At 39.2% G+C, this 22,699-nt stretch overlaps 1 protein-coding gene across 5 annotated transcripts in view; it reads right to left on the minus strand.

The window, feature by feature from the left end:
* Positions 1–22,699, minus strand: part of hace1 (HECT domain and ankyrin repeat containing E3 ubiquitin protein ligase 1) — an 87,618-nt gene that overhangs the window by 30,027 nt on the left and 34,892 nt on the right. For all 5 annotated transcript variants that reach the window (XR_005234215.1, XR_005234216.1, XR_005234217.1 and 2 more), the window contains 5 exons: positions 17,720–17,870; positions 12,846–13,147; positions 8,063–8,131; positions 5,361–5,448; positions 4,203–4,314 (listed from right to left, as the gene is read on the minus strand). Coding sequence is in view for 1 of the 5 variants with exons in the window: in XM_037980390.1 (XP_037836318.1) it covers positions 4,203–4,314; positions 5,361–5,448; positions 8,063–8,131; positions 12,846–13,147; positions 17,720–17,870 (722 nt within the window). In the remaining 4 variants the exon portion in view is untranslated. The remainder of the gene's footprint in view (positions 1–4,202; positions 4,315–5,360; positions 5,449–8,062; positions 8,132–12,845; positions 13,148–17,719; positions 17,871–22,699) is intronic.

Below are 22,699 nucleotides of genomic sequence, written 5' to 3' on the forward strand. Positions count from 1 at the left end.
CCATTCCTTTTCACTCTATACACTTCAGACTTCCAGCACAAGTCAGACTCCTGTCATCTACAGAAATATTCAGATGACTTTGCAGTTGTCGGGTGTATCAGATATGGACAAGAAGCTGAGTAAAGAGATCTGGTGGATCGCTTTGTGGCATGGTGTGGAAACAATCATCTCATCTTGAATGTGAACAAAACAAAGGAGATGATTGTAGACTTCAGGAGAAACAGGGTCAGATCAAACCCTATTACCATCATGGGAGTAGAAGTGGAGATGGTTGAGGAATATAAATACCTTGGTGTTCATCTAGACAAAAGACTGGACTGGAGACTCAACAGTGAAGCCATCTACAAGAAGGGACAGAGCAGACTGTACTTCTTGAGGAGGCTTAGATCCTTCAAGGTTTCCAGCAAGATGTTGCAGATCTTCTAGAAGTCTGTTGTTGAGAGTGTCATCTCCTCTGCCATCATCTGTTGGGGCAGCAGCATCAGAGCCAGGGACCTAAAAAGGCTCAACAACCTGATAAAGAAAGCTGGTTCTGTTCTGGGGATGACTGTGGAACCTCTGGAGATGATGATGCAAAGAAGGATTTTGCATAAAATCAAGGAAATCATGGACAACCCTGACCGTCCTGTTCATAAGGATCATTAAGGTTTCTTCATATTAGTTGTAAAACGGACCACTACAAAAGATCATTCCCACCCACAGCCATCACCATCTATAATAACTCCTTGATTTAAATGAGCTACGTCAACATTTAATTTCCCTTTGGGATTAATAAAGTATTTTTGAATTGAATTGAATTGAATTATTGCGGTGTCTCTCAACAGAAATTATAAGCTTTTTAAATGATCAAACAAGGTCTTAAATGTTATAGAAACATTACTGCTGCCATTTACAAAAAGATGAAGTGTTTTGGTTTGAGTATAATAATAATAACAATGTGACTATCTGGCCTGGGACCGAAGCCAGACCTCACACATGACAGGCACGTGCTAAGCATTGTCCCATTAGGGACATGTTACACACATATACTTATCTATGCTTCTCATGGGGTTTTTTTGTTTTCTTTAATTCTTATAGTTCCAGCTTTAATCCTTTATCCAGACTTGGGATTGGTAAAAGTGACCCAAAAGATAAACTTTTAGTGCAGTGATTTATTTTAGACAGAAGATTTTACATTTACATCCTGCCATGGATCAGTCAGTATCAGCTTTGTGCTGTCTGGATGTGGTGGGGTGAATCTCTCCTGCTCTGACTGCAGCTGGAGGGATGCCGCAGAAAGACTGAGCTACCCACTGCAGTACCTGCTGCTCGTTGGAAAGATTGTTGTTTGATATTGTGCCAGTCTTCAAAAGTTTTCAAAAGCACCATAAAAAGTTGTTAGTCACTCTTTTAAAAGTAGTGACTAGAGGGGTCTGACAATTTGCTAAATGTAGCTACAAAGTCTAAGTTGGTAACAATTCCTGCATCCACCATGCTCTGCTCTGATTGGCTAAGTCTTTGGCTCTGGTTTACTTTATTTGCTGAAAGCAGCATCAGTTTAATCCCTGTAACATAATCAGATTGGACGGTGTCAATGGGACCACAACAAAAAACACAATTTTGTCCCCCCCCCCTTTTTCATTTTTACAGATGATAGAAATCCACACTGTCCAAATGGCGAAAATCTGGCATTAATCAGGCCTGGATGTGGATAGAGAAACTAAACTCAACTGACTAAAGTCATTATTGATTCATGTTTTAACAAGGACATTTTTTTTTCCTTTGTACACCAGGCCAGGTTGGTTTGGATAGCTTTATTACCTTAAAAATGCATTTTGTATTTACTCAGGTTATCTTTGTTTGATATTAACATTTGTTACTGATCTGAAACATTTAGGTGCAAATAGGCCTGTCGCGATAAACGATAAATCAATTAATTGCACGCTAAATTAAAACGAGGTCGATAATTTTCATTTATCAGCGTTATCGTTTCTTCGTGTCTCTCTCTCTTTCTACTGAAGACACCGGATGACAAAAGGCTCAGCTCCGGTGCTCTTCACTGACCCGTCCCTTTCTCTTAGCATCAGAGGAGCGGGAACTATTGCGTCAGGTAGCCAGCCAAGACGCATCATCTTGTTCCTCTGCAGCATTAGCCCCCGTTACGAGTTAGCAAGCTAAAGAAACACTGTTTGATATTGGGGGAAAAAGAAAAAAGAAATGGTTTCAAGGTTGAAGTGAAGTGAAGTGAGATTTATTTATATAGCACTTTTCAGCAACAAGGCGATCCAAAGTGCTTTACAACAGAAACAAAAACAGAATCCATTACAGAGTGAAACACAAAAAAGAAAAACACAACAAGCATGAATTCTAAATTTATCATGTATAATGTAAATAAAATACAGGATAATCTAAATAAAATCATGAAACCAGACATATCTAAACATGAGCTAAGACAGAGCTAAACTAAACAACAATTAGGAATCTAACAATCTAACAATATCTAAAGTATGAGCTAAGGATAAAATAAACTAAACTAAATGTACAGAACTAAGCTAAATGTACTGGAGGGCTAAATAAGCTAAAACATGATAATGTTAAGACTAACAGTACTGAACTTTCTAATTAGTACCAGGCTCGCTATACGGCCGATATAATAATTATTAATTAGAGTGTGTGCATGTGTGTTTAGAGACAGTGGGAAGATGGTGTGGTGTGTGTGGTGTGAATGTGTATGTCTGTGTGTGTCTGTGTGTATTTCCAGATAGGTCCATGAATCACATCACAGAGGCCATTGTCTTTGATAATGATGAAATGTTTATCAGGAAGCTCTGAACAGATCCACAGATGTCCTTCGGCAGGAGGGAACAGAGCATCTTGTTTACATAAATTCCGAGGAGAAATTGAGATAGCTGACCAAGGTCAGCCTAGGGGAGCCAAATTCTAAAAACAGTAATTGTATTGGTTCAGGCAGACTGTGTTTTCTGTCAGCCTTGAAAGTCTTGCTGATACTTCTCAATGGCGAATCCAAACAGCCAAATTCCAGGACCATTCCGCCTGATTCGAGCGAGCAACTTCCTCAAGATGTAACCCATATTATTCACAAGTCCCGGAACCGCAATTCAGTCTGCGGTCCTGTAAAAGGATTGCATCCAACTTGCGATTAAGCTCCCGTAACAACACAGTTTGATTGTTGACCACCGAACCCATCAAACGAATTTGACAATAAGTCAGGTAACTGCCTAATCCAAACAGCAGAAATCCTGTTATCAAAAACCCAAATATGTAAAGATCCTCCACGTCTTCCACAGACAGACTCGATAAACAAACAGGATTCCAACGTTTCCAGGAATCCAATGTGTATCCAGCGAAGAATGTCTTCTCAAGGCAAGCTGGCTCTCCTTTGGTCAGCCTTTCCGTTGAGAAAATTTGATCAATTGCGTTGAGAGACCAGCTGACCAGATCCATAGTTCAATGTTTTTTTTAGAAAATGTGCAAAGAGAGGCTCCAAAAGAGAGCAGGGTAGAGAACCAGAAGCGGAGTGGGTTCAGAAGATAAAGAGATGGGGAGAAAAGAAACACGTAGCAAGTAACAGCAGCGGTGTGGGAGCACTTCAGCTTCAAACCAAATGGCCGAGGCAAACCGCTGAACCTTTGTGAGCCGGTATGTTGCATTTGTGCTTTTGTGGCTGTGTGCGTTTGTTTGTTTGCACTTTTTGTTTATAAAACTGGCAGTTTTGTCCGCCTTCTCTATATAAAACTAATGACTATTACTTTTTGAAGGGCAGTTTAGTTTACAGACTTAATAATCTGCACTGTTTTGAAGAATGTAGGTTTCATTTCCGTTTTTTTTTTTTTTTTAGTTTTTATTTAAGTGCATTCTTTGTTAACGGAGGCTGAGAAGCCATTTTATTTTTGTTTTCGGTTGTTTTGTTTATTTTGTGTTCCATTTCCATTGTTAAGTGTTCTTTTGAAAGTAAAGTTTATTCATCTTTGAGAGGATGTACTTGTACTATTATGTTATTATCATTACATTAGTTTAAAACGGCCTCCAAACGATATTATTGTTTATCGCAATAATTTCTAATCATCAGCAAAATTTGTTATCGTGACAGGCCTAGGTGCAAAAACTTAAGAAATCTGTAAGGGGGTGAATACTTTTTTGCAACATTGTATATATACACAGTACAAATGATTGAAGGGTGTGGTGATGGCAATTCTGGATACCTCTGTGGATTAGCAGGATATCACTCTCGTTAACTGGACGGTGAACCATGTCCGAGTTTGGCTGGCCGGCCAGCAGATGTTCGTAGAACCACTCAGAGCGATCCTTAAAAGGCTGAAGGGGACAACATAGACTTCATACCACACTAAAGTAATTACAACTTTGCTGTGTTGTCAGCTTTCACATTCTGTATTAATGCAGCCTTTCCTCTGACGGCTTAGAAAACCTCCAGTGCTGAATGCCCATCTGTAATACAGACATGAGGATTGAGTCTATTTGCATAATATATGCCTTTGTTCCCCGAGCATTTGAGGTAGAGAGGAGGAGGAGACAAAGGTACCTCCTCTGGGGCTGCAGGGTGTTTCATGAAACCAATCAGAAGACGAAATCAGATTCAGCAGGTTAAACTCTGTAATTAAAACAAGGGCCTGCTCCTGGTGGAGTATAATCTATGGCTAATGATGCACAAACACTACAGATCAAATATAAATACTGAAGAGTGGGTGAACAGCACACAGCTCTGAGCAGCAATTAAAATTTATGAAGCTGTATAAATGAAACTTAAGACAAGTGTTATTGCCATAGATGTAACACTCTTAAATGATGCTGACAGGAAAATCAGGGACTTCCAAAGTCTCTTTCCATAAAGTCTTTCAGGAGACTAAGGTTACGTTCACAATGCAGGCAAAAGTGGCCTGAATCTGTTTTATATCCCATACGGGACCCATATCTTTTTTTAAGACAATCTGAATGTAACAAATGAGATATTTTAAAAGCTGACCCAGGTCACTTTCATGTTTTGAATTAAATAAGATACATATCCAAAGTTTTTCAAAGCGACCTCAGTCTGAACGATCATGTTACATTTCATCTGACTTTTATATTATTGAAGTTGGGGTATGCAAATCAATTCAAATAATAATAATAATATTGATATCAACGTTATGCAGTTTAAAGCTTGGAATGCCACACTCTCCAGTTTTGAATTGTGATTCCACATAAAACTATTTACAAGGTTTGACTAAAGCAGCTACAACTCCATTTCTCATCATATTATCTCAGTCTTAAACTTTGACATACTTTGGATAAAAGCCAATAGGTGACATGCATTCCTTCACAGAATGCTAAGCCTTGAATTCAACTCTGCCTTTATGTCTTACCTGGCCTTTAATGATGTGCATAAAGCGTGACATCAACTCTGGACACTCAAGCAAAAAATGGAAATGATCAAAGATGATTTTTGGATTCCTGAAGAGAGGAAAGAAGAGGAAAAAAATGAAACAGAAAAAAGTAAGAGCACAAAGAGGCAACAATGCAAACAAATTATTTTAAAAAGTCTTTGAATTTATATTCTTTGTATAATGAGTTAAGAGACTGGATTTAGATGAAGCCTCTCCTCACTGTTTTTGAAAAAATATACATTGTCATTTCTGTGAGAGAGGAGAGAGTGGTGATCAGAGAAGATCTGAATGGATATGTTGGTGAAGAAAACACAGGAAATGAGGACGTGATGAGAAGGTTCGGTGTCAAGGAAATAAGCCAGGAAGGACAGATGGTGGTAGATTTTTTGAGGATGGAAATGGCTGTAGTCATGTGTACTCCCCTTTTTATTTAACCTGAGAGAAATTGTGGACTATAAGGTGGCAGGGGAGAGCGTGGACAGACAGCATCGGATGGTGGTATGTAGGATGAGTGTTGTGGTAAAGAAGAGGAAAAAAGAAGACCATATGGTGAAAGTTGAGGAACGAAGAATGTTGAAGAATATATGGAGATACAACGTAGGACAAAAAGGAAGAAACAGAGAGACCAGGCTGGAAAGGATGTGCAACAGGTTAGGCTTATTAAAGATAGAAAAGGTAATGTTCTAGCAAGCAAAGAGAGTGTGGGGGAAAGATAGAAGGAGTACTTTGAGAAACTAATGAATAATAAAAAAAATAATAAAACACTACGAAACCTTGGCGCAAGTTGTGTAAACAACGGAAGCGCTATGGACAACTTTGGCCCCGTGTTGTTGCTGTTTTTTAAACTTATGGATATTCTCCTGAGACTTCAGGAAGAGAGGCGCAGTGGAAGAAATGCTCTGGATGTCGCGATTGTTGCGCAGAGTAAGACAGCTGTTATCCGCCGGAGATTTCAGGCTTTACAGCGCCTTCAGCTGGGGGACAGACGGTTGCAGGGTAAGCTAACGCTGATGTTTATATTCCTACTGTTCGCTCTTCATGCTTGCATCTGGTCACACCCACGACCAATAAGTGAACAGGAGCTAAGCTTCCACCACCCACTAAGCAGGGCCAGCCCAGCTGGCCCTACTCTGAAGCAGGGACCAAAGAAGCAGGGCCGACCTCGAAAAAATGCAGATGTAAACACACGCAAAGCAAGAAGAGTAGAGTGGAGCCGGGACCTTTAGAGCCTGTGTAAAAGGGGCATTAGATTGGTACAGGACATGTATGAGGAGAGCAAGACAGTGGTGAGGTACGCTTTAGTAATGGCAGATAGCTTCAGTTTGGAGGTGGGACTGCATGAAGGATCGGCTCTGAGCCTCTTCTTGTTTGCTCTGGTGATGGACAGACTAACAGATGAGGACAGACAGGAATAACTGTGGACTGTGATGTTTGCAGAGGACATCATGATCTATGGTGAGAACAAGGTACAGATGGAAGAGAACTTGGAGAGGTGGTGGTATGCACTTGAGAGACGAGGAATGAAAGTCGGCCATAACAAGACAGAGTACCTGTGTGTGAATGAGAGGGAAGCAGGTGGAACAGCCAGGCTACAAGAAGCAGAGGTCACAAAGGTGCAGGACTTCTGTCTGTGTCATGAATGTTGGTATTGTTGGGGTTTTGTTCTTTGTTTAGGGTTTCTGGTTGATCTTGTTTTGGTTTGGTTGTCTTTTGAGTTTCTGTGTTCTTCTTGTCTTGTCACTATTCACCTCCCCAGTAACTTTCCGGTCACACCTGCCACACCGACCACACCTGCTCCTCATCATCTCCACAGCTGCAACCCATCTTCATCTCTCCCTCAGCCTTTAAAACCAGTCTCTGTTTCTTCTCTCATCACTGGATCATTCTGCTTGTTTCACACTCCTTGCCTCTTGTTTTGGATTTTTGTTATTGTTAGTTTTGCTGCCACGTCAGCCCTTTTGTTTTGCCTGTTTATTTAAGTTAATAAATTAGTTTCCTTTTTTACGATGAGTCTGCGTTCTGGGTTCGCCTCCGTCTCCCCCCCTTCTGACAGTCTGTGAGATGAAGTACTTAGGATCAACTGTCCAGGAAAACAGGGAGTGTGGTAAAGAGGTGAAGAAGAGAATCCAGGCAGGACGGAGTGGATGGAGAAAAGTGCCAGGAGTGATTTCTGACAAAAAGGTGGCAGTGAAGGTCAAAGGAAAGGTTTACAAGACAGTGGTGAGAGCAGCTGTGTTGTATGGTTTGGACTGACAAAAAGACAGGAGACAGAACTGGAAGTGGCAGAGCTGAAGATGTTGAGGTTCTCCTTGGGAGGGACAAGGATGGACAGGATTAGGAATGAGGTCATCAGATGTACAGCACAGGTTGAAGGACTGGGAGATAAAGTTAGAGAGGACAGACTGAGATGGTTTGGACGTGCAGAGGAGGGACAGTGGGTATATTGGTAGAAGGATGTTAGAGATGCAGCTGCCAGGAAAAAGACAAAAGGAAGGCTAAAAAGGAGATATGTGGATGAAGTTAGAGAGGACATGGAGATAGAGTGAGAACAGAGGATACAGAGGACAAAGTGAGATGAAGGAGGATGACTCGCTGTGGCAACACCTAAAGACAAAACAGCCAAAAGAAAAAGAAGAATGAGTTAAGAGACTGATTTATGGCTAAAGGACATATTGACTCACCTGGTTACAAAACACTTCAACACCTCATCATGCTTGCAAACAAATTCTATAAAACGAGGTGAAGTCATTCTGGGTGAGGAAACAGAAGAAACAAACAGAATGATTTCTTGCCTGCATATAATGTCAGTGAGGAATGAGTTTCACACAGTAGATATCACAATGATAGTCATGAAATAGTTTGAACACTTGGTCCTGACCCGCATTAAGAACAAAATTAACCACACCAATAAGCCTAAATAAATAGCCAAAATAAAGGCACATACACTTCACAGAGCTCAGTGTCAGAGCAAAGACTGTAAAACTCCACCACAGTAAAACAGTGTTCTGACAGCTGTTTACTGAACTTCCTGTGAACACAATATTATTACATGATTAATGCATCATAACACTGCCCAGACTGTTCTGTGATTGACATAGCACATTATAGCTCACAGTGACTACAGTAGACCCAAAAAACAATCAGAATAAACAGACTGAAACAAAATTCACTCATACAATTTCCTATAATCCATTTTGATTAATAAAATCCAGACAAAACAGACATTTATATTGAAAAGTACTTTGCTAAACAGTTAATTAAAAACTTTTGTAAAAAAAATAAAACAAAAAAGAAAACTTAAACAAAATGAACAAAATAACTACCTTCAAAATATTTCTAGGGATGGCTATTTATTGTCTTTATTCAGCTGAAGACTTTTTACCCCAAGATGTCCAGGTAATACCTCTGCTGCCTGTGTGGGGTCAGTCAGGCTCAGTAGGAGATCTTACAGCAGAGCTCAGGACAGATTGGGTTCAAACAACCAAACATATGCAAATAAAAGGGTTCCGGACCACCTCCAATGGTGGTTTGAGGGAAAAGGTTTTCAATACAATCATAATCAGCATAATCAGACAGCTAAAGATCGATTAACACAACAGGTCTGAACAACTTGTTTGACACACGAGTCACAGTCTGTCAAAATCCATGACATCTCGTCTTACCCTTCCACACTAGGTCATACATCCTGAATGTATGAACTTCTACTAATCTGAAGAGTAGAAACTGACAGAAAGTCAGAATAGTTTAATCAGGCTTCCTCTCACATCCTTCTTGTGATGCCTCACTGAGCTGAATTCACAAAGTGAATTCAAAAGTGACCCCATCTGCCAGTGTAATATAGATAATTAAACAGCTATCCTTGAGAATATTCCTAAGATACTGTTTAATGTAGTTATTTTTTCTATTAAAAATTTTAATGAACAGTTTATTAGAAATCTTAATAAAATTTCAATTTGTTGGGATTTTATAAATTAAAGGGAATTACAGTACACTGTGTGGTAAGTTTCTCTCTTTCGTTTAATGTTTTTCTAATTGTTTTAGAGCTGTTGGACCGTGCCTATGGGACACTGTAAACTGTAACATGCTGCCAATCACGGAACAACAGCACTATGTCACAATATAGTCACCTAATTAAACACAGAGCTGATGTTACATTAACAGTGGAGCTGTAAAAACAGCTGATGTCTGTTAGTGCACTGTTCAGCTGTGAAGGACTTTTACAGGGTAAAATCTTCAGCCTTGCTCTGACACTGAGCTCAGTGAAGTCACTGATTGTTTTATTTTGTCTTACTGCTCTTATATTGTGTTTGTTAGGTAATTAATCTTATTCAGATATAACTTAGCAACAATGTGACACAAATGGCTCTGAACTGTGTTAAAGTCAAAATAATAACCTAGCCCAAATCTCTGAATATATTGTCATTACTACAGAAATATCAGCAGACCTGCTGATAGCCCTCTCTGCATGTGTGTGTGTAGCAGCATACAGCACAGGTAACTGACATCTGATAGCAAAGCCTATCAAGATACACATTTCACGACCAAATGTGTCCAAATGTCCCCCAAAACAGATGCACAATGGTTTTTCAAAAAAACAAATGTAAACAGGGTCAGATATCCCATTATGATGAGTGTTCGTGCTGACAAGAGGTGGGAGATCTGGTGGTCTGGTGTGAGGACAATAATCTCTGTATTATTATAAAGACAAAGGAGCTTCTAATAGATTTTATGAGGAGAAGCAAGACTCGCTCTCTCCTGATAGCCATAGGAGCAGCTGTAGAAATAGTTCACAGTTTCATATAGTAAATAGTTCAGAATATTTCATATTTCCTGAGATTTGACATGGACCTTAAACACCTCCAACATCATTAAATAGGCCCATTTCCTCAGGAGGCTGAGGTAGGCCAGCCTCAGCACCCAGTGCTTGCACCTTTTTACAGAGGTGTGGTGGAGAGTACTCTCTCTTTCTCCATCACCACCTAACATAGGACCTGCTCTGCTGCTGACAAGGAAGGACCTGCTCAGAGGAAAACTCACCATTAGTGAAAAAAAAATCTTTTGCACTGTGAGGTAAACATATTTGCTATTACATTCTTGTTTTGTTGTATTTGAGCTAAGGTACTATTCTTTCAAAACAACAACAGAAAATCTAAAAGCCATTTATGATTTTGGCTAAATAGAATATGGGATTGTGACCCTGAAAAGGAACAAGGAGGGAGGGAGAGATGATTTACTGTACTGACATATACAATGAAAGTCTTCATACCCTCTTTAAAGTATGTGGTTGTAGTGTGACAAAATGTGGAAAAGTTTAAAGTGTTGTACCAGGATTTTGCAGATGCGGACAAGTTTTTTGGTACCCTTTCTTTAAAAGACGAAAAACCCACAAAGGTCAGTGTAATAACTTGAAACTGACAAAAGTAACAAAGAAAAAGAAATGACTAAAACTCAACTAATTAATTTCACTCATTGCTTTAGAACTTTGGTTCAACAAAAACAATAAAGCCACACTACAGAAAGGTTTCCCTAAGAGAATAAACAGGTGGAGTAATCAGCTCCATGCTGTGGCATTACAACAAGAAATTTTAACAAATATACTTTTAAAAATTTGTATTACTGATATGAGTAAAATGCTGTGGCAGTTTTTCCTGTGCCTGGTGAAGCTCATATTCATCATTTCTGGCTTTATATTAGACCAGTGACACTGTGGATGGAGTAAGTACATCAAATGCTTGCTTTTTAAATGTCAATGTTTACGGCTGCATTATGGTTAATGCAGGCACCACAAGCGAAGATCTTTGATTGACTGGACAATAACTGTCTGTGTTGACACCTGTCAACTAAACTATCTGCTGTCCTCAGAGTGTGCTCTCAGAACCCCCACAGATCACTGGTGCTACTCATCAGGAAAAAAAGTTGTTTCAATACATTTTGCTTGTAGGTTGTAACTTTAAAAAATCTTGTTAGCTTTCACAATGAAGTTATCATGTTTGAGGTTAACTAGATGCTTGTTCTCAGCTGACTGGGATTTGGAATAGCCTTATTCTTCTAAAAAGTTTTGAATAACTCATTGTTTCAATCCCAAATCAGTGACTTTGTTTTCCTTTTTGTCCAGAAACAGTTGTCCACAGTTGTACAGAGAACAGGGATTACCCAGTCTGTTTAGCTGTGGAAATTAAATAGTTATGTAGTAGCAGCACTGGCCATGCTACTGTACAGATGTATTCCAGGTGTTCTTTTAGCACTAAATATATTTAGGTTAGAGTACTCAGGGTTTCCCCCAGAAAAAGAGGCTAAGCCCGGTGGTAGGTGGCCGTTTGCCAACCGACCGTGATTTAGTAAAAAAAAAAAAAAGATTAAAGTTGACAGGAAAGTTAAAAATATGGCTATTTATTATGTGATATTGTAAGATATTTGTGCCAAATATTTACACAACTACAGTTTTACAAAAAGGCGCTTTTGAAATAATACTTTAAACAAAAAAAATGCAATAAAAATAAATAAATAATAATGAATGATTGATTGCACCTAATTTGAATCCTAATTTAAGTCACATTTACAAATAAACTAAATTAACATAAATGAAAAAGTGCAAACAAAGCACCAACACACGTCTCACTTCCAGGCCAATGAATAACAACAGAGAACTCTGAAAAACAGACAGATGCTGTACTGTACTGTGATTTTTGTGGCACAGGCTGCATGTTGGATCACTACATGTAACAACAAAACAAAGCATCTAATGCTGAATTTAATAAAATAATTTTACTGTTAAACAAGGATAAATTAGCTCACATCATATTAATATTTTCACTAAGTACAAAACATGCTTACCATATTCAGTCTTGTAAAGCCACCTGCTGAATTTCGTCTCAACTAACCATTTTTGGTTAAACCCGCTCGTTCCATGTTTATTGCTGTGGCTCCGACGACTTGCTAACTCCAGGTAGCTGAAGGAGGCTCGGCTTCAGGGCTCATTAGAGTCACGCAGGGCTCTAATGTGGAGGCATTTATACTTGGCGCCTACCTTGGAGCAGTATTCTCCAAAAAGACGGGGGCAGTATGCTACGTAACCAGTGGAAATGCGATAAAAAAGAGAGCAGATAGTTGAATAGAGCGCGGCGCGCACGGTCCTCGTCAAGTTACAAAAGGTGCACGACAGGCCACCGGCGGGATCTTCGCACAGGGGCGGGGACAGCACGATTGCGTCACTGTTGGCGCGCGCACCCTTGCGTGGTGAGGTAGATAAAGGCAGTGGTTTTGGGGGTGTGTGTGGGAAAAAAGGTGTATAAAAAATGACATATTTATAATAAACAAGGCAGGCTCACCAAAGCCTGGTGGCCTGCCAGGCTTATAATATGCTGGGGGAAACCCTGAGTACTAAAGCTCTGTTAAATATGACAAATACTGTATACAAATGCTGCAGAATATTGCTGTTATGAAACTTAAAAGCTGAGCACTAACCCTTGTGGCATCTGGCACGAGCAGCACATATAGAAGGCCTGAATAACAGCACTAAGCCGATTGGCTGTCATGGAAATCACGTCATCCCCGTCAGCATAGGCCTCCTCCATGACAATCTGGTGATCCAGTAAAGAGGAGAGCTTTGACGTGGTGTCAGAGTGGTCAGACTCTCGCTGCTTCAAAAGCAGAGATGCTATCTCAGTGCTGGAAGTGGAGGAAGATGGATTTTTCCTGTTTCTTTCCAGCTCTTTGAAGATGAGCACCAGCCACTCGTCCAGAGAGTGCCAAAGGAGTTCCAATGGCTGCAGAAACACAAGAGGTGAGAAGCAGGGAGGGTCAAAAGAATTACATTACCAGAGGAGTTTTAAATGTGTGTGCAGGTTTCCAAATGTTTTGAGAAGTTTTTACATTATTTAGGAAATTAATTTAAATGATGTTCAAAAACTCATAAAACTGAGCACAGACCAAGAAAAAAACCCACTATGAAATTATAGAATTATCAAAGGTTACATGAAGCTAACATATCGAATCTCTGTGCTGAGATGTATTTTGGTCACCTAACCACTGATGTTCAAAGCACTTAAGTCACATCTGACACAACTGAGTGCTTTGGATCTCACATGAACCACCTGATTGGTTTGGTTTGTCATTTGAATAATTTAGCTGGAATGAACAAGTTTGTCACAAGACAGATTATGCTAGTTTTACACCTGTCCTACTCTGCGCAACAATCGCGACATCCAGAGCATTTCTTCCACTGCGCCTCACTTCCTGAAGTCTCAGGAGAATCCCCATAGGTTTAAAAAACAGCAACAACACAGGGCCAACGTTGTCTATAGCGCTTTCGTTGTTTACACAACTTGAGCTAAGTTTCGGTAGCGCACCCCCCGCGCCGCGGCCCCGCCCCCCACAACACGAGGAGGCGTTCCTCTGCTACCGACCAAACTGGCCGGTGTGAACACGATGCATTCTTTATAGAGCCGAGCCAAGTAGAGCCAAACTTCTGAATTAGGGTCCGTGTAAAAAAGGGCATATATTAAAAAATATATTTCTCTCCCTCATCTTTTTCCATTTTCAAACATTTTTGAAAAAGCTCCAGGGAGCGCCAAAGAGCCGCATGCGGCTCTAGAGCCGTGGGTTGCCGAACCCCGCTCTAAGGCATCGACTCTCCACAAGTTCTCTATTTCCTCTTTCAGTCCCTCATTCTCTGTTACTGATGTTACAGTCACATGGGATTATTACATCTCTCACCACTGCTGCATTCTGTAGCTTGTCAACCACCACAATGTCTGGTTGTCACCTGTTTGTTAGTCTGGATCTGGAAGTCCTACAGAATATTGGCCCTACTATTCCCCACTACCCTTTGTGGAGCCTTCCACTTTGACTGGGGGGCCTCCAGTCCATATTCGGCATAGATACACTTTCCACTACTGTACACTATTCCAGCTACTCGGTTATGGCCTTCAATGCATGCTTTGCCTGCCTGCATCTTACGTTCCTCTTCCATGTGATGGACTGTCTCAGGGGCATCTTTACATAGCATCTTGCATCTTGGGTCCTGTACTGTATGGTAGACCTCAGTCTATTGCCCTTGTGCTGAGGGACTATTCTTGTGCTGTCAAAATTTATGCCTCTATTATGTCCTTAAGTCCAGCCTTCTCTAGCCACTGGTAGGATTTGTTAATATCAGTCACTTCCTCAATGCCTTGAAGGGGCTCATCTTTCCATGATGGTTCTTCTTTTTGTCTCCTCTTCCACTATGGCTTTTTGCTGCCTGGACATTTGCATTATTGCCTTCATGTAGTTTAACCCCCTCAGTTGTCATCACCTTGACTCTCTTAGATACCATTTGGCAGAATTTATTCAGTCGGAATGACATTCCAATGTCCTTGCTATATATCCTGGTGAGGTGGATCAGTGAGTTGATGTCTCGCTCACTTTTGGCATACAGCTTGATGTCATCCATGTACAAGAGGTTCCACTTTGGAACCGGTATCCATACTCTTTGTGATAATCTGGCTGAGGGGGTTCAGGCCTATGCATCAGCTTGGTATACGCTGCATCTAATGCAGACTTGAGCAATTGGCTTCGAATTGGCTTATAGCGTTGTCTTCCACATTCCCATTTAGTCCTCTTACTGTTTTGTTGATGCTACAGTCCTGCTCACCATTATTGGCACCCATGAAGTTTAAGTACATATAATGGAATATTTACTGAAGGAAATTCATCAAGTGAAACAACATTTTATTGCTGATAGCTTGTGCTTGATGCAAAACAGCAAATGACCAAAAACATTTAAAAAGATAAACATTATGAGGAAAACAAAGAAAAACATAATTTTTACCATGCCAATGGTATTGGCACCCTTTGCTGCAAATCAATATGAAAACCCAATTTGGCTCACCTGTTGCAAATCACACATAAAGATCACTTGTGATGGACTGCCTCCACATATATGACATAAATTAACCATTGAATGATCATGAAGATATTCACTCAGCTATGCAAATCATGAAAGGGTGCCAATAATGGTGAGCAGGACTGTAAATAACAGAGACAGGCAGAAGGCGTCTAAATCTCGGCCTGAGATGTCTTATAAAAAAGCCTATATAAATCAAGCCATACCAGCTTGAACATTGCTCAGATTAACCGGGTCTGCATCTGATTCTGGGAAACTAGGACATTCTGATAAAAAATGGGCTACCGGAACAAGACGTTCATGGTCAAGAGCACAGAACCCAACACTGCTGCAATGCTATTTTATCTATTTACACACAGAGACACAGGCAAGATAGGTTAATAAACTGTGAATATCTTTTTTCTCAAGGCTAAAATGCAAAAACTTACTTAAAAAGAAAAAACCACCTGGGTGAAAAAACTGGACAAACTGTTATTTCTTAACAAAAACTTATTTCCAGTTACACACAATCCATAATATGTGTATTTACACCAACACCATCTGAAAATTACATCAGCCTGTATTAGTAGAGCATATCTCATGAATGTATCAGTACCATTTAAATGTTTCATAGCACATAATATATAGGGGTCCAATCAGAGATGCCAAATAAGAGTGTTGTAACACGTGGATTGAATGGATGGATGTGGGTTTTCAAAGTGTACTCTGACAAGCCCCTGCACGACATGTATCACCGGCAGATTGAGGAAGTGACTATTATCAACAAATCCTACAAGTGGCTAGAAAGGGCTGGACTGAAGGACAGCACAGAGGCACTAATCATGGCAGCACAAGAGCAGGCCCCTTAACACAAGAGCAATAGAGGCCGGGGTCCATCATACCAGGCAGTCCCAAAATGCAAGCTGTGCAAAGATTCCCCAGAGACAGTCCAGCACATAATTGCAGGATGTAAGATGCAGGCAGGCAAAGCATACATGGAACCCCATAACCAAGTGGCTGGAATTTTGTACAGGAACATCTGTACAGAGTATGGACTGGAAGTCCCACAGTCAAAGTGAGAGACTCCAACTAAGGTAGTGGAGAATGGCAGGGCTCAGATACTGTGGGACTTCCAAATACATACTGACAAACAGGTGATGACTAACCAACTGGACATTGTGGTGATAGATAAAATACAGAAGAAAACAGTGGTGATAGATTTAGCAGTCCTAAGCAACTGTAACATCATGAAGGAGGAGTGAGAAAAGCTTGAGAAATATCAAGGGCTGAAATAGAGAAGCTGTGGAGAGTCAAGGCCTCAGTGGTGCCAGTGCTCATCAGAGCACTCGGTGCTGTGACTCCCAAACTGGAAGAGTGGCTCCAACAGATCCCAGGAACAACCTCAGAGATCTCTGTCCAGAAGAGCAGACAGTGCTTTATTTAGGTTATAAAAGTTAAGAAATTTAGTCAAATAATTGGGAGCCAAATCATTCAAAACTTTAAAAGTAAATAAAAAAAAATCTTAAAAATGAACAGGCAACCATTATAAATCTGCTAAAACTGGGGTGATGCAGTCATGTCTTCCAGTACCTGTTAAAATATGTGCAGCGGCATTCTGGACTAACTGCAAGCAATTATTCAAGGCCAAAATATAGAGAATTGCTGCATTCCAATCTACCGAATGCATGAACAAGTGTTTTGAGGTCTTTTGAAGGAATTTAAGATTTTGATTAGGCAATTTCATGTATAACTGATAAAACCTGATTTTGATAACTGTGGACTCTTGATTTCAAATTTAAAATAACTGTCTAAAAACATTTCAAGATTCCTGACAGTGGAAGAACAATAAGAAGCAGGAGGGCCAAGGACATCAGTTAACTCCATGAGAAGGGAACAATATCCAAAATAAAATTTAAATCTTGTTTTTGTTCAGAGTCAAACAATTCTGAGTTACCCAGTTTTGACATATGATATGGCAGTTGGCTGCAGTGGGGCAGAGACATTCAATTTAAAATTAAAACATATTTGGTTGACACCAGCATAACAGTGAAAGAAAATGTTATGCTTTCTGAATATTTATCCCAAAGGCAGCATTTATAAAAAGAACAGAATAGGACTCAAAATGGACGCTTGAGGTACACTACAACTAATAGGTGCAACATAGTACAACCCCCCCCAGATACAAAAAAAAAAGACCTGTAATATCTGAATCACAACAGAAAAGACCCATTCAAAGGTTACTTTTTGTTCATTGTTTGTTAAGAGTGTTGTTTTTACTGCTTTTGATTTTGAACTTGTCTGCTATTGTGACAAACCATCCTCCCTCAGGTTATTAATAAAGTATCTTTCTGTTTCTGTAACTAGGAGTAACTAGGAGCACAGGGATCTTTACAAAATGAGGCAAGTGGTTTAAATGTTATGATGTCATTAGCACACTAACAAATCACAGGAAAGTGGATCTGCACCTCCTACTGACCTTAAAGACCTGACTGCGAGGTGTCTTGTTGCCATTGTATCCCATGTCATTGCCATTGTTGGGGGATGAAGGACCCAGGCGGAACACGTGGCAGAAAATACGCACAATTCTCAGCAGACTCTTCATTTGAGCTTCATAACTACTGGACAGACTGAAGAGACAGGTACAAAAAGCTTACTTTAACTAATCAATGTACACATAAAAAGATAAAACATTTTGTATGAATCACTTTATTTTACCAAGTATGTCACATATATGAGGATTTTTTCTTCGAGATTCACAGTACAACCAGGACTGCTGCATGAGTAGGCATATTTTTAAAATATGTTTGTGATGGTCTTCAGAGAGTTAATCTATGGAATCTTAAAATAAAGGAGTCTTTGAAATTTTAGTAGATTTTTGTAGCATAATACAATGCTCATGTCTGAAGTGATATTCGTCTGGTCATCAGAAAAAAACATTTAGCCTCATCTTCAACCAGAATTTCCTCTGTACTGTGCAATATGTTTTAGTTTGACCTAGGAACAGAGACATTTAAGCAAATTTGGTTCTAATACAAATGTAGTGGTTGTTGATATTAAGGACACTTCCTAACTGTGTTATGACAAACATACAGTCTTTACTCATGAAGCAAAGAGACAGAAAGAAGTACATAAACTTTATTCTCAAGTAATGCTCCTATTTTTGGTTGAAAACACCAGGACTTACACATTTTTGATGAGCTGATGGAAATATATCATGTGATATTCTTTGTGTCTGATACGTTTTTATACAGTAAGTCATGATAGCAGCATGATAGTCTTTGTTTGCTATCATGACTTACTGTATAAAAGAAGTGACCATTACCTGCAAACATTGCTTTATTTTTACAGACAGCAGTGGATTAGGGACAGTGAAACAGATTAAACTAGGTTGTATCAGAAAAATTTTCTTTTTTTTTTCTTTTTTCTTTCACTTGATCTTATAAATGTGTATATAAAATGTGTGTACCATTGGTTTATTGGTAACATTAACGAGACCCAGCTATGTAGGTTGGACTGTTTATAATGCCTGTATCTGTCATCTTCAGTACGTTCTCTTCAAGGCAACACAAAGATACAATGTTCTGGGCTTCTTGTTTTAGACTCAATGAAACAGACAGATTGTTGGGTTTCTCCCTGACAGGACATTTTCAGCTAGTCACACTTTGGATTACTGGAGCAAGTGGAACATTGGGTGTTTTTTTTGGAATGTCGGTCGTGGATATTGAAGATGTACACATAATTGTGTTTTTAAAGAAGATTAATCCAAACCATCAACACGTCTGCTAGATCCCATCCCAACCAGACTGTTCAAAAAGGTATTTCCTCTAATTAATATCCCCATTTCTCAATCTGCTAAATTTGTCTCTAATAAATGGTTATGTACCACAGAGCTTTAATGTTGCTCTAATTAAAAAAATTAAATTAACCCAATCTTGATTCAGGAGCTCTGGCCAATTACAGAACAATTTCTAACCTCTAATTTCTCTCAAAAAGTCTTGAGAAAATAGTTGCAAATAAATTGTGTGAACATCTGGACAGTAATAATCTGTTTGAGGAGTTTCAGTCAGGGTTTAGAGCTCATCATAGCACAGAAACAGCACTGGTGAAAGTTACTAATGATATTCTCCTGGTCTCAGACAGTGGACTTGTGTCCATATTTGTCCTATTAGATCTCAGTGCTACATTTGATACAGCTGATCACAATATTTTGTTACAGAGGCTTAAACATGATATTGGATTAAGGGAAGAGCTCTAAAATGGTTTATATCATATTTATTTGATAGATTCCACTTTGTTAATGTTAATAAGGAATCGTTTTATACCCAAAGTTCATTATGGAGTTCCTCAGGGTTCAGTGCTTGGACCAATACTCTTTACTTTGTCTATGTTTTCATTAGGTAAAGTTATTAGACACGATGGGATAAATTTCCATTGTTATCATGATGATACTCAGGCCTAGTCCACACATATCTGGTAAACCAAAGTTTTTTATGCAATTGGGCCTTTCATCCACACGTAACCTCCAGTTAATAGCACTAAAAACAATTGATAATGAAACCTCTGGCCAAAGTGAAGATTTAAGAATTCTCTTTTTTTGTGTCTGCGTGTGGACATTGGTAACCTCAGATTTAAAGTTCTGTGCATTATAGTCTGCAACAAGTAATGCGGCGCTGATGTCACATATGCAACGATTGTGTGGCGCACCCAAAATTAGATGACCACAAAGGTCTGTTGATTTATTATTGTTTTTGTTTGTTTGTTTTATTAAATACATATTTTTCAATTAGTATTACTCTAAAATGGTCTAGTGCCAGTAGGAACGTAAGCGTGTGACACAGTGAAGCAGTGGCTGCTCGGGGTGGGGGGAACTCCACTCTGCCTTCAGATGCACTTTGGATGAGGAAGTGACAATCTGCTGCCTGTGTCATTTCCTTCTTTATTCACCTGTTTACAGGTACATTATTTATTTTATTACAGTACCACTCTTGGGACCTGTAATAAATGTTACTATTTGACCATGCAGTAAAGAGAAAATGTCTGCTATCAGAGAGGTGCTGATTTTTTACCTTGGTGCAGGCGCTTTTTGCCCGTTTGTTTTTACAAACCCAACTGCTACAATATGTTGAATTGCAAAGGAGAAGGAGCGCTTGGAGGGCAACAGTTTTACACCAGCTGTCCTTCCCAATACGGAGGCACAATGCAGCTGTCAGTCAACGTCACCGTTGCTGGTTTTGGATCAGCAATCATAAATGATGATGATTTAAACATGCCCCTATGGGTTTGGCATGTTTAAAACAATGCTCAGTGGTGAAAGGGTTTGTGTGGATGAACACTTTTTTTAAACCGATCCCATGTGGATGTTATTAATTCTTCAAATATTCTTCAGATATTCGGTTTTATAAAGACCTTATTAAAGACCCTGACTATTGTAATTCTTTAATACCTGGGTCTCCAAAAAAACTCTTTAAAAAGTCTTCAGTTGATCCAAAATGCTGCTGCCAGAGGTCTAATGAGAGTTAGAAGGAGAGATCATATTTCTCTAGCTTTAGCTTCTCTCCATTGGCTCCCTGTCAAATTCAAAATAGAATTTAAAATCTTACTTCTAACATACAAAGCTCTCAACAACCAAGCTACAGCTTATATTAAAGATCTTATTGCTCCATATTTTCCTAGGAGAGCACATCACTCTCAGACTGCAGGTTTACTTGCGATTCTTAGAGTTTCCAAAAGTAGAATAGGAGGTAGAGCTTTCAGTTATCAGGCTCCTCTCTTGTGAAACCAAATTTTAGTTTCTGTCCATGAGGCTGACACCCTTTCTACCTTTAAGACTAGCCTTAGGACTTTTCTTTATGACAAATCTTATAGTTAGGATTGGCTTGGGTTTCCTGAACCATTAGGCTTATACTGCTAGAGGAGAAATTGACCACTATTCCGCAGTCTGCTAGTCTGCTTGTCTTTACTTGCTCCACTCTCAATGTTTGTATTTGTAATTATTTCTATCATTAACAAGTTTTTCTTGTCTTTCTTCCCATAGAAACTACACCTGGACCAATCATTCTATGTTTGTCTGTGTCGTATTCCTGTCCTCTCAAACCCTAACCGATTGAAGCAGATGACTGCTCATCCTGAGCCTGGTTCTGCTGGAGATTTCTTTCTGTTAAAATGGAGGGTTGTTTGTTTGTTTGTTTGTCTCTTAGCAAGATTACATAAAAACTAATAGTGAACAGATTTGGATGAATTTTTTAAGGAAATGTTGGTGGTCTCACAAAAAAAACAACAAATTATCAAATTTTGATGATGGTAAATGGTAAATGGCTTGCACTTATATAGCGCTTTATCTAGTCCAAGGACCCCAAAGTGCTTTACACTACAATCAATGATGATCCAGATCGGACTATTTTTAATTAATACTATGGTCTTGGCGGAGGTTTTGTGCTGCCTGGGTGCTTGTAGTTAGTATTTTCAGAAAATGTGGTGATTTTGGGTGAATTTTAAAATTTTAAGGCCCATATGAGCATTTCAGTTTTACTGACCTACAATGGCTGCTCCTTACAATAAGATGAATGGCAGCTAGGATTTTGATCCAACTGATTGAAAATCAGATCAATTACACATGTTGTGGAGGACACTGACTTGTTTCCCCAGTAGGGCATTTTTTTATTATTTAATTGAAATAGTATACTTAGGAGCACGAGAAAATTTGGGCTGATTTGATTTTTTTTTTCCTGATATTTTTGAAAAACTTGTTTCTATTAGTTTATAAGTTTGCACTTCATTAATGGTCAAGTTAAAAGCCCTGTCCAAAGTTTAGCAACCTTTCAAGACTAGAGGGTGCTAAAACTGAGACAACCATATATGGTTCCACTTCAGTTCAAACTTGTCTGTGTAAAGTATGCAATCTGTGAATACAGGCAGCATGTCCTGCAGTCCTGTACACTATTCCAGCCACTTGGTTATGGCGTTCCAATGTATGCTTTGCCTGCATTTTACATCCTGCTGTTGTGCTGAACTGTCTCATGGGCATCTTTGCACAGCCTACTTTTCTGCTGCCATGTTAAGTGTGTGTGTGTGTGTGTGTGTGTGTGTGTGCAAGTGTATAAAATATTTCCCAACCCCCCCTCACTTATTTTTCTCGCCTATCTGTTATTAAATTTAATTATAATCAACCCCTTCTAAATTATTTACATTATCATCATAATATTAAGAGCAAAGTTTACCATAATAATTTAACATCCCTATAATCCACCAGTGCTTTACATGCCATCTTTTAACATTTAACAGTTCAAAATGACTTTAGTATCTTGTTTTCAAACTGATTTCTATTTCTACAACATGTAGATAATTCCACAAATCCACTTCATATGCAGATACGAATATAATTTTGCTTGTGGTACTAAGAAAGTGTGTATTAAAGAATAGCTTTCCTACATAAACTAGAGTCCCCTGTCTGTAACAA

The sequence above is a fragment of the Kryptolebias marmoratus genome, linkage group LG16 (genome assembly GCF_001649575.2).
Source record: "Kryptolebias marmoratus isolate JLee-2015 linkage group LG16, ASM164957v2, whole genome shotgun sequence".
Classification (NCBI taxonomy): Eukaryota; Metazoa; Chordata; class Actinopteri; order Cyprinodontiformes; family Rivulidae; genus Kryptolebias; species Kryptolebias marmoratus.